Source organism: Dermacentor silvarum, chromosome 4, assembly GCF_013339745.2.
Source record: "Dermacentor silvarum isolate Dsil-2018 chromosome 4, BIME_Dsil_1.4, whole genome shotgun sequence".
Taxonomy (NCBI): Eukaryota; Metazoa; Arthropoda; class Arachnida; order Ixodida; family Ixodidae; genus Dermacentor; species Dermacentor silvarum.
The window spans coordinates 75,720,431-75,733,188 of record NC_051157.2 but is presented as its reverse complement, the minus strand read 5'-3'; the positions used below and the strand labels follow the sequence as shown (position 1 = coordinate 75,733,188).

The window sequence follows — 12,758 nt, the reverse complement described above, 5'->3', positions numbered from 1 at the left end:
AACTCAACTTCGATTAATTGTTTTTTGCTGCCACTAGCGTTGAGCGAGCGCTGTTGCATAAACGAAAGGACACCTCATACGTCATCAAGGACAACGTTTGTTTACAGTCCTAGCGGATGAATCCGAAGGCGACGCGCGGTTTTCTGAGCCATATCAGTTGGAAGAGAACGCACTAGCAGTGCTCGCGAGGGGGGAAAAAAAAGAAAAGAAACCATAGAGCGCTGGTTGTAGGTGTTCTGTGACAGAACCAACTAGAGTAAAAATAAAATTTTCAACACACTGCAATCTGTGATTGGCTGGGGGGTCATCAGTACATCAAGGTTGGACCAATCAGAGGCTTCCTGATGCGAAGTGAACTTCCTGATAGGTCGCCGTGCAGGGCACTCGCTTCATTTTTGCCTTTCTGAAAATATAGATGGCGCAGCGTTTCCAGCTCTCGTTGTGGCGGTAGGCTTGGTGCTCTGCCGCTTCTGCCTACTCTGGTGGCTGTGAGGAGTGAATGTGTTCGGTAATGTTTCTTACGACGTGACTGTGACGTTCCTCGTGAATTGTTTTCGTTATTACGTGTGTTCCAATTTGGACTGTGGGAACCGATGCCGAGATGGAGACTCACGACGGCGCACAAACCACCACCGAGCAGGTGACGGGCGGCCCCGCCGAAGACGCCGGACTGGACACCAAGTGTGTATTCTGTAAGCAGGACGTTTCGGAAACGAGCGAACCACAACTACTGCCGTGCCTCCACACCGCCTGCAAGCTATGCATCCCGACAGATCCCACCGGTGAGCAGGCCATTTCCACGCGTTTTATTCTTCCCCGTAAACGCAGTAATTCTGCTTGTTCGAGGTGACCGGGTGAAGAAATTTACCGCTACAAATTGAAGTGACTGCAACGGAAGGAACGTCGCCGCGTGTGATGTTGCCGGCGAGTCCACAACACGCTTCAGGCGACAAAAGCTTATTTCATGCTGATGTGTTTGCCGGTAGTCTCGATTTCACGTTTTCGTTCAGCAGACGAACTGTCACTTATGCCGCCGATTTGCCCGTTTCCGTGCGCCCGCTGCTGTTGAATTGCCGGCAACCTTAGTGACAGTTGTCGGTGCTCCGCAGTTGGCGGTGTGCATCGGTATTTTGGCGCCTAGCTGCGTTTATATGTTGTGGGAAATTCAAAGACGGAACGATCGAGCGCCGCCGAACGACATAAACGTGGGACCCGCGTGGGATCGTTCGACGGAGCACGAGAAAGACGGGCTCAGATCGGCGGCGTAATTTCGGTGTTTTTGAAGGTGGCACGTGCGCCGATTGTTGGCAATGCGCGGCGCGCTCGAACGGTTGTCATATTGCGCCCGTCTTTTTATCGTGCTCGACCTGCAAATATTTTGCGGTTGGCTCTTCCTTTGGGGCCGTACAGTGAGGGGGTAATCAACCACTTTCTTTATCTTTACAAATTGTTGCGGGGTACATTAGGTGTAATTATTCTTACTTCCTTGCTTGCCAAGCTTTTACAACGCTGTCTTAAAGTGGGCGTGCGCAAATGGTAAAACGGCTGTCTATATTATTTAGCCGTGTGATACAAGCGAAACATTCACAGGCATGCGATCTGTAAATGTAGGCAGGGCTAATGACGACGGATTATCCAGTTTGCAACTTTGTCTCGCAAAATTGTGGCGGTGATAGGTTCCCAACACTTATTACTTCGCTTGGCTTGTAAAAGTGGACGTGATGACTTACTACAACTCATTAAAAAGTCATTTTCTCTCCAGTTTTCGTTATGGACGGAGGCGTGGCATCACTCACACATACCGCTCATGCCAGGTAGGCTCATAGTTAAAAGCGTACGTAAACTTCAAACGCAAGCGGCTTTGCACGCGCACTAATGTAGGGTCAGCGACACCGCGCATGCGCAGAACCCGAGTACTGCTTGCGTTCTTATGTATGCAGTGCTGATAGCGTACGCTAAAATTGGTTTCGCTACGTAGTTTCGCTATTTGTAGAAACCGTGCGCATGCGCAGTGTCGCGGAAATCTTGGACACTACACCGCCGTTTCAAATCGTTCGATTAAGGCTGATTCACACTAGGCCGACACGGCACCGATTTTGGTCGGCCGACTGTTGGCGACAGCGTTTTCCGTCCTGTAAACTGCTCGCGTCATCAGTCGGCAGAACAATATTGTTCTCGTGTCGGTGCGGTGTGAATCAGCCTTTAGGGAAATCACGTCCGCTGGGCGTATAGTGTCGGCGCATGCGCAGAACATCTCACAGGACTAACCTTGATTCTGTGTCGTTTTTTTTTTTTTTGTAAAACGCATCAGCAGTTAGCCAACTTTGCCACCGAACATTTAGTAGATGCGTGCCCTTTCCTTGCATAAATCTAAGTTAGCCTGTGTAGCCCCTCATGTAGCAGGAAACACTTGTGGTTAACAGGGACCAACTGAAGATTTCTGCAGGTGAGAATCTTAAACGCGGGGACAAACGTGCGCTGTTGGACAAGAGGTAAGGGACCGCAAAGTAGTAAACTGTCCTTGCAGGTTGAGTGAGGAGAAAAAAAAAAAACTGCTGAGAACAGCAGACGTGCGGAGAGGGGCGTGCGTTTTCCCCACCATCGTCTTGCAACGCCTCCTCGCAGTCGCCGCCCAGCAGCGGTCCCCGCGTGGGATTGCCTCCCTTTCACTCGTCGACTTCCTGGAATTTCTTTCCTGTCCCCATCCCCTCCTGCCTTTTCTTGGTCCCCCTTTTTTTCGGAAACGTTTAACCCTCACTCCTCCTCTCACGCGGCCTTGGAATTCGTTAGGTACCTTTCGTGCTCCATTTTCAATTCACGTTTCGTTCTGCCCTTCGTTTCTCAACCCTGGAGGTTGCTTCTCCTGACAATGGAGGGATGCTTCTTGATTGGAGAAGTGGTTTCGTGGTAGCGTTTCCTTTCTTATTCGGAAGGGGATGCATTTCAAGAATAACGGCGATATTGAATCTGCTCCTCACGTTTTAAAGGGTTTTTGAGATTCCAAGGGTCGAAGGCTCCTCCTGGACGCCCGATAGATGTCTCTACCAGCTGGACAATGTCCAGAATGTTCTAACGCTGTACCTGCCAGATTTTCTGGAAGTTTAACTTGTTTGTTTTACATATTTACCAGGCATGTGCCAGAAGAGAAAGGAGCCAAGTCAGAAAATAGGTGCTGAATCTATCGAGACTCACAATCCTCACAACAGACTTCGCGCTGATACTTTTAATATATAGTGGTTTCAAAAGAAAGGGTGAGTTGGCTCTATGCTTTGCAGCCCTTATGGTAGCTAAGCGCCAGGTGCTTTTAAGCCCTCGTGTACTCAGTTCTCTGGCTGAGGGGAACGCGCACAAACATCACCAACCGGTCGACACTGGGGGTGGGGGAGAGACACCGGGAACGTCGACCCCTCCCCCCCCCCCCTTTGTCCAAAATTTCTGTGTACCAGGATGCTGTCTGCCTAGGCCCCACTCTTCCCTCCGGCGACCCCTGAAGAAAGAAAAAAAAAGTTCTATCACTGATCGACCAGCATGCCCATTCACCAAAGGCTCTTCTACCCTGTACCTCACAAAGCCCTTCCCTTTCGTGTTGCGTTATCTCTGTGCAGCCACCTTCCCCGCGAGTGACGTCAGCTATGTTGACACCCACAAAATCTGTTGTCCGTGGCATTCATCCGTAGTTGTCTTCATCTCCTAGAGTTGACTCGCCATCTTGGGAATAGCGCTAGAGAACGGTAGAAACATCGAGTTCACAGGCTGTTGATTCTCGGGCGGAAAGGACTGCGTATTTTAGTTGACGCCAGCAGGGATACGCACCCAGGGCACTTGCATGTGGGCACAGGCTCCTAGATGATCCATTGTGCGACGGTCGTCGGGCCAACGATATCCACTGTCACGCACAAAAGGCCCGGGAGAATTTGGGTGCGGCGGATATTTTCTTGAATGAAGCTTGGGCAGCAGGCCTGTCGCTGGCCGGATCTAACAAGACATGCTGAATAATTGAAGGACTAGGACAACGGAAATGTCTCTGTGGTCAGTACCCGCGGACGTGCTGGATTAGCTAGGCATTCCTGCGCTAAGTGATGCTGGTGTTGCACAATTGGAAAATTTGTCTGTGTACACTGTTTTCAACAGGGTCGATGCATGAAAGGTGGTATAGTGGAGGGCCTTCCTGATCCCCCCTGTTCCAGAGAACACAGCGCGTCATTTTTAGTGATTCGGCCACTGGGAAGGAGGAGTCCATATTCACCTTCTCTGACAGTCGTTCATGTGCCGCCAGCTTTCGCCGATTACATGGGGGACTGCTTGAAATAAAGGCTGACCAGGATACCAGCCCTGAACACACACCTACCCTGAATTAGTTATCATACTCGTCCCTTATGCTGGCGAGATTACACTGAGGTGTCGCTAGTAGTATTTATTCGGCTCAGGAGAGTCGGGCAGCTATGGAGAGGCGTTACGCCCATGCTGAATTGGACCACAGTGCCTTCAAACGGAGAATGGCGGGAAAGGGATAACAGGAAGAAGGAAAGTGTGGATGTAGAAATGGGGGAGCACTTATGGCTCTTGGCTCCAGAAGCGGCAGGCAGACATTGCAAGGACTTTGAAGAAATGCCAATGGCGGCGGGTTCGGGTAATCGGGGTCTGTAGACCAGCAGTGCGGTTTCGGGTCTGTCGACTCAAGGTGAGAGGAATAGGACTGCTGTTAGCAGTTGCTACTTGGTGGCGAAGGTGCAGTGAGTACCAGCCAGTCGGAGTGGAACAAGGGGGTGCATCTCGCGCTAGGCGGGCGTGTTGCGTCCGAGCTGGCGTCGGACAAAGGTGTACGAAGCTCGACGCAGAACCGACTCTAGTTTTGTGGACATATTTTATATTGAGCTGCAGTATTCAAGAACCGGCACTACTAGTGCTGGAAACGTGACAACGTCAGCAGCGGCTGCTCTTGAGGCACTGGCGTGGCTGGCACTGGCCAATGGTCTTCGTGATTTCGACAAGATGTGCTGGTTGATAAGAGCCCCTGGTAATTCGTGAATGTATTATCCATACCAGGTTTTCGAGCAGGTGTTCATGACCGCACGCCGAAGTCCATCGTGGATTATGGCAGCGCCCAGGGAGGGAGCTCTTGTCGAAATGGTGTACGACTGACTGCGTGGGAGCCAGTGCATGATATTGGAGGGAAAGGATGAACTTGACACGCCTTGGGCTTGCGCAAAGGCCGCCCCTTGGCTTCGGTATGTAAGCACCTTGCGCGGCTGATTCCGATGCCTCAATACCATGTCTTTGCATTCAGAATGGAGATACCGCCGCCATGTTGAGTAAAACGCGGAAGGCTTTGTCAAGGGTTGCGTTCGGTTTGTCGATTTTTGTGCAAAAAGCGATGTTCAAATTTTATTACTCCTGAATTCTAGTCGTAAGTGTGCAATTCATAAAGTTTGCATTCCTGTGCCCATGAAGGACTAAGCAGTAGCAAAAACCTTTTAAAAATTATCTTCACCAAACGGGCTATCTGCCGAGGCAGCTTCTGTCCTGCACCTGGGAGACTTGAATGCATGTGCCTGACGACCCCTTGGGCCGGTTTACGCTCAATCCGCACGGTCTTCCGCACGTGCGGGAAACTGCACATGTCGCACTGATAAGATCTCAACAGGGTGAGGTGGCTCTTTACCGCAAGAATCAGGAGACGGCGACGAAGGCGGGCATCATGATGTTAAAAATAGAAGTGTTCACTTCAGTGGTACATGGTTGTGACTCTGTCCGAGTCTCGAGCGGTTCTTTATAACACGGGGAGGGGGGGGGGGGGCAGGGGGGCCTTAAATAACCCCTCGCGTACAGCCGTTAAAATCGGTGGAGGGGTCCCCACCGAAATTGTCCTTCACTTCCCGTGGTCTTGTGGTAGTCGAAGTCTGCGAGGGATTGCGCCCGTGGATGTGTCAGTGCCTGCGTGTTCCGCGCCGAAAGGGTCATTCACTTGTGGTAGTCGGAAGTCTGCGTTGCGCCCATGGCGGTCTCAGTGCCTGCCTCTTCGGCGCAGTCCTGTGTCCCCGTGTCAAGTTGCGGAGTCGACGGCCTCTTCCTCTTCGTGGCCTGCTGGTTACCCGTGTCAGTCCATAGGGGTGACGCTTTCTCGGGGATGAGGGCAATTACCTCGTGGCAGGGGTCACAGGGGTGACGCTTTCTCGAGGATGAGGCCAATTACCCCGACTAGGGACAGCGAGCTGGAACGTTTCCCACACTTGAGAGGTCGAATCGCATGTCGATCATAACAGCGCACAGGTGCACGAATTTCGGTTTCACTGCTCGTGCGGACCCAGTGCAACCTCTTGTACACTGACCTGGCCGAATCAAAAGCAGCACTGCGGGCCACGTTCCGTAACCTTCTCTCAAGGAACCCTATGTAACGCCGCTTCTGGGAAAATTCAACTCGTGCCGAAGCCACGTGCACGCAGACACCATCCCAAACATTCATGGTGCTTCCGAAAAATGCAGTCGAGGAGACGACAGACCACTACAGTTTGTTGATGTAGCCTCCGTTAGTGAACACGTATTATACCCCTGTCAAGCGGGCAAGTTAAGGGCACTTACGGGGAGTGCATTTCGGGACCTCGAGTGACACTTTAGGCTACGCGGTTCTAAACGGGAAAACAGAGTGCACTCGCAGTATAAAAAAATGTCAACAGACTACGAGCGCGTTTTGTGAAGATGTAGATTAAAACGAAAAGTGCTTCTAAAGAGTGTCTTACGTTGTAGTATTAATTAAAACAAACCTAATCTATGTTTTTTCAACAAAAAAAGAAAATATTGTTTATTATAAGAGCGTGGCAAGTCAATGCCGGCCAAGAAAAATGCCTAGCCAATCCAGAACGACATAGCGGCGTGCTACGAGGCGGCATTTGATCCTGCTCCAACAGAATATGAACGTGTTTTAGACTATTATTTGTGCGCAAGAGCTGTTCAACCACTAAAATAAACTTCTGTGTCCTTTTTTTATGCATTACATTTTGTACCATTGAAACCGCTGGCGACGAGGCTACGCACTTGGCCACCAAAGTGCGTTCCGTGAACGCACTTCGACCGGAGTACACTATGCAGTGAGTGACACTCCACTTGCAACATTTAGATTTGGCAAAGTGCACTTAAACCGAGTGACACTCTCCAGTGCGCTTAACTTGCCCGCTTGACAGGGGTATTACTTCTTTAATCTTTTTGGTATAATAAAGACTGTTAGATACGGACCCTTTCCCGGAATCACTCAAGTTTCCCCACCACCTCAAAAGGCCGTCGCATTCCAATTATGGGGCGCCGAGGCGCGTCAGCCACGCTACCGGACCCGTCAGACAGGTTGGCGACACCACCCCTCCTGCGCCTCACGTCAAGCTATTGCCTCTCATCCTGTTTGACACTTCCCGAAAGTGCAATGGGAGATGGGCACGGTTCCAGGTAGGAGGCCTTGGTCGAGAGCAAAGAGGTTTTGCCGCACTGGAGGGACGTTCCGAGAACATCCCGTCTCCTTCAGCCGAGCGCTTGCAGGCGAGGAGGCAACGCCCGAGGCAAATCAACCATCGGACAGGAGCCCTCGGAGCGTCCCCATTGGCCTAATATGACGGCGCTTGCACGGGCCAATACCAGGGGAGGAAAATGACGACACCGGAGCTAGCTCGACGATTGGCTGAAAATGACGGGACCCCGAGGGACTTCAGTTGGACTTCGAGGAATTATAGTGGTTCAGAGAGTGGAAAAGATGCTATTTTCTGCTACCCGGAAGGGAGCACGGCTTAGCATCAGGGGGGAGGGGGAGAGAGGGGAAGTAGAGATAGGGAGGGTAAGTGGGGGAAGGGGTAGGTAGGACGTAGAAAGGATAGGTGGCAGCAGCTTGCCATGGCAAGAGCGCAAGGGGCGGGCAGGCAGGTGGGCCCCCTACAGGGAGGCAAGTTCCGCCACAGCGGCAAACTCCAAGAAGGATTGCAAAGCTGTGACGGGACTGTGGCGGGGGAAGAGGAAGTCTTCCTCTGTGGTGGCTGGAAGGCCGAGGTTGTTGTATGCCACTGTCATCGCGTGCCTTGGGTTCGCGAGTCTGGACAGTGGAATAGGATGTGCTCCAGAGTCTCTAGGGAGCCGCATCTCCTGCAGGCAGGGGATGAGATGCGCCCCACGCTGAACTTGCGTGCAGCAGGCCATGCGCTTCCGGTCCTGAGGCGCAAGAGGAGCGTCCTTTCCTGCCTGTTGTTGTGTCTGGCGGTCCTTCGGGACAAAAGGAGGCCGGCGCCGACTCAGATGCGCCAATCTGGCGCCCCTTTCTCGCGGCCGAGAATTGTCACCTGGGAATGAGGGATTAGCAGTTGGTCTCCAGGCTATCTCGTGCGTCGCTAAACGGCAGCGTCGCCCCTTCAGTGCGGTTCGTGAATTACCAGCGCCGCCCGAACCACGACGAGGCCCGGCGCCGATTGCTACGCGCCAAACTGGCGCCCATAGAGTTTCATATTACTATTAGAAACTCTATGCTGGCGCCCTTTCGAGACAGCCACCGCCCTCCCTGGTTCCGCGAACTGAACGCTATGGAGAGGCGAATATTGAAAGGGGCCAGTGTCTGGCAATCCCGGGGGAACGACATCTACGTTCGGTTTCCAAGGTGTCATCCGCTGCCTGTGTTCGGGGGCGACCTAGCAAGATTGGAGGCGGAGCCCGGCGGGAAACGACGACACATCACGTGCGTGATATGGCCACCTGATCAAAAACTGTCATTGGCTAAAAGAACTAAAGTGTATTCCCTCGTCGAGTGAAAGACGGAAACGGAAGGGATAAAACAGGGGACTTGAGTGTTGTGGAGTCGCTTGACCATGTGGAGAGGCTTGACCATGTAAAGACGCTTGACCAGGTAAAGACGCTTGACGATGTAGAGGTGCTCGACCATGTAGAACGCTCGGAGGTGTAAACGCTACTACATGCAAAGATGTTAGCACGTAGACGGCTCCAATATCATGGAGCCCATCTTGTAATATACCATATGTAGATTTGTATATAAACCAGTTTTTTCCAATCTCCCTGGATAACTCCTCCTCTCGGCACCTGGCACGGCACCATACATGGAACCTTCGTGGCCGCTCGGACTTCGGCTTTCGCAACAGTGACTGGCAGCTTATGGGATCGGCCGGCGTTGGCTACATCGGTGTGGTGAGTGCTACGTGTTTGCTTCTCTTTTCGCCAGACTAATTAGCGCAGGTGACTAAGTCGGTAATGGTGGTTTGGTGTTAGTGATTTCATCTCGCAGACCAAGAATATAGTGTCTCGTGGGCTAAGTTACTAAGGGGAAGAAACACAGGGTGTACTGTAAATACGGATAAGTTTGAAATCCAGGAACTCTGCAAAAGTTGTGAGCCGATGGGCATTTTGGTTGTCCCTGCGGTAGGCAAAAGTCAACAATTGGAGCTTTTACAGAATGAGGAAGTGAGTTGGGAGAAGGCCGGAGAGGCCAGGAAAATTGTTTCGTAAGTAAGCGAAGAGAGGAAATTTCGCAATCTCCCAAAGTGGCCGCGATAAGGACGGGCTTAGTGCCCGAGTTTGCCCTTCATGTCGCCAGAACTCTCTAGTACAAGTAGGTAGTTGCTAGGAGAGTAACTGTGTGTTTTCTGGCGGGCACCGTTTTGGGAAATTCACCTTCTTTAAATAGCGAATTTTAGGAAGGGTGAATTTTGAAGGCAAACGAGATCGCTATGGAGAAATTCAGAGTGCAGGACCTCCTTCTAATTTGCGAGGAGTTAGGATTTTCGGCCGACTCCGCAAAAACGAAAGAAGCGGTTCTCGACGTCATGAAGGCAGAAGAGGTGACGGTCGAGGAGGCTGAAGAGGCTTGGGAGACAATTGAGGAAAGAAAGCAAAAGGCAGAGGAGTGCAAGAGGCGCGAGCTTGAAGCTGTAGAGAAGCGCGAGAGGCGCGAGCGTGAAGAAGCAGAAAGGCGCAGGCACGATGCCGAAATTCGCGAGAGGCCCGAGCAAGAAGCAGCGCACCGGCACGCTCTTCGGATGCAAGAGCTCGAACGGGAAAATCATATGCTCAGATGGCGGACAGCGCGACGCCAGCTCCACACTTTCGAGAGAGACGAGGGTATTGTTAATTTCCTCGCCGGTTTTGAATGAGTGTGTGAGAAAGAGGATGTCAGCCGGGACTCGTGGGCCGAGCGATTAGGAGCACTTCTCCCGTTTAGTGTCGGTGCGTGTTTCATGCATTGCTTGTCAGAGGAGAAAGCGCGCGACTACGACATGGCTAAGAGGGCTTTGTTCAGGCGATTTGGTGTGTCATGGCAGGCCGACTTCGAAGGCCCAAATGAGAAAGAAAAAGCTTACCCTGTCGATTGTACAGCTAGCAATGAAAAGGCTAGATTAGAAAGCTTTGAAAAAAGCTGTGATGCAAGTGACACACACACAAAGCGAAGAGAGCGGCGGTTTTCCCGCACCAGAAACGGAAGGCCCTTTAGGCCAAGTGTGTACGGCGGCGGCAATTTCGGCCAGCCTGCCAGACAAGGTCACGCATTGCTTCTCGAATAGGTCGGAGCAAATGCTGAGGGAACCGGGAAAATCCATCTCCAGCAAGGGAGCTTTCAGGGCAAAAGCACGTGAGGAGACGCAGAGACTGATAGGCTTATTCCCTATTGAGCAGCGGTCACAGGACCATGGAACGATTCCAGAGGCAGCTGTAAGCAGTGATGAGTTAGACGTGTTAGTAGCCGGAAGCGAGGTGAATGCGGTCACCGAAGAGAGCGGTGGTTTTCCCGCCCTAGAACCAGGGGCCGACTGCGAAGGCCAAGATGGCAGTGACAAAGATTGTTGAGACAGTGCTGAGAGGATTGTGTTGCCAGTCGTTAATGGTAACAGTGACAAGCGCGAAGAAGCACTTGTTTTGCCGTTTAGCGAGGCTGTTTCGGAAGCAAGGGCCGACTTCGAAGGCCAGCGAGAAGTTTTGCATGCTATCGACGGCAGTAATGGCGCTAGGCCACCTGAAGACAGACTTCATGATGACGAACTAACTTGGACAGAGGACCAAATCTCGTCATGCTGAATTAGAAAGGCAGTCACACTGTGAAACCCAAAGGGGCAAGGAAATTTCAAGTGCGTGTCCCGAAACTGCAGACCCTACGAAGCATGCCAAACAGAAAAGGCGTAGGCGCAAAACGAGAAAGGCGGACGAGGTCGAGGCGCTTGGAATCAAACGTGCGAAGCTACAAGGCGACAGGGGCAAATTCCTAGAGTCCAGGCAGAAAGCGTGAAAAAGCGAAGGAGGGTAACTCCCAAGCTTAGGCGTTTGCCGAGATCGGAGATCGACGTCGCGAAAAGGAGAGTTTCGCGTAGATTCAGGCGTAGTGACCGTCGCCTAACCGCCTCGCGTACAGCGCATTGTAAGCAGAGGGACGAAGGGAAGCGTCCTGTAGGCTGTTACAATGGCCGATCACTCGCGGGGGAAAAGAAAAGGGTCTGCCGAGCAGATAATTGGAAAGTGCGCGCACGGGTCTGTCAGTGTATCGCCCTCCCCGTACTTGGAAGCGGTTGTCCTAAAGTCACAGCTACAAGGTGTGTCAGGCGAATTAGTGGCTTTTGCCTTCTTTCCGACGGCGCCTTGCGAAATCCCCGGAATGCGCGACCCCCTCGAGTTCGTTTGAAAGAAAGGGGTGCGATTGGGGCCCGAGAATACGTAAACAAGGAAGACGGGTAGCATTTTCTTCTTCTTTTGTATTCGTTTTGTGGGAGATGGGTGATGAATGTTAGACAGGCGTAAAAAATGTCGCAGTTTTGTTATGTTGTTAACCTCTTCGGTTCAGGTTAGACCAACTATTTAAAAGGGAGTGTGTACGCGGCGACAGGTAAAGAATTGAAATGCAAAGTGTCAGTTGCATATAGTTTTGCATTTCACGCGCAAGTTGCGCAAGTTACTCTTTGCGCGAGTTTGTAGTAAGTCGTAAATAGTTTGCCCATCTGTTTATTTGGCATTTTCGGTATTAGGTAAGGATTATGTAGCTTTTTTGTGCTAAGTGTTACGGTATGTGAATTAGTGAAGGCCAGTTCTCCCTTCGCCTTCCTGATCTGTGGAAGCTCTAATTCATAATTACTTAGCTTTATTACATAAACCCAGTTGGTGTCTGTTTGCGAAGACACATCATCGCAAGTTTCTTGGTACTTGTCCGGATCAACGCGCACCTTGTGTTTTAGGGTTTTCTTTAGATAGGGGGTTGTCAGATTTTTGGAATTGGTAAAGTCTGGCGATGAGAGTGGCTTGCAGTGGCGCTTGCAGCATTGTGTGTGGTTGACAAAGGTCGCTCCTTGGAGCTTGTCATCTTCCACTTCTGCAGTCCAGTCAGAGCCCACCTATGAAGAGGGCTTTGGCGGGAAGATCCTCATTCCTGGAATCAGCGGCCTCATGGCTTTGAGCAAATCAAGCATCAAACCGGCCGAGCTGCATGGAAAAACTCGACCTCCCGATGCATCATCTGTTGTGTCTGGTGGTCCTTCGGGACAAAATGAGGCCGGCGCCGACTCAGACGCGCCAATCTGGCGCCCCCTTCTCGCTGCCGAGAATTGTCACCTGGGACTGAGGGATTAGCAGTTGGTCTCCAGGCTATCTCATGCGTCGCTAAACGGCAGGGTCGCCCCTTCGGTGCGGTTCCGTGAATTACCAGCGTCGCCCGAACCACGACGAGGCCCGGCGCCGATTGCGACGCGCCAAACTGGCGCTCTTTCGAGACAGCCACCGCCCTCCCTGGTTCCGCGAACTGACCG

At 51.8% G+C, this 12,758-nt stretch overlaps 1 protein-coding gene across 13 annotated transcripts in view; it reads left to right on the top strand.

Moving 5' to 3' along the window:
- The first annotated feature begins 236 nt into the window (after positions 1-236).
- LOC119450260 (E3 ubiquitin-protein ligase TRIM33) overlaps positions 237-12,758 on the top strand; it is a 148,272-nt gene continuing 135,750 nt past the window's right edge. For 4 of the 13 annotated variants that reach the window (XM_049665744.1, XM_049665743.1, XM_049665740.1 and 1 more), the window contains exon 1: positions 239-782. In XM_049665744.1, the coding sequence (XP_049521701.1) occupies positions 602-782 (181 nt within the window). In that variant the 5' untranslated portion in view covers positions 239-601. Of the gene's footprint in view, positions 783-12,758 lie in introns of all 13 variants that reach the window. The other 9 variants (XM_049665739.1, XM_049665738.1, XM_049665746.1 and 6 more) reach the window with 6 other exon arrangements.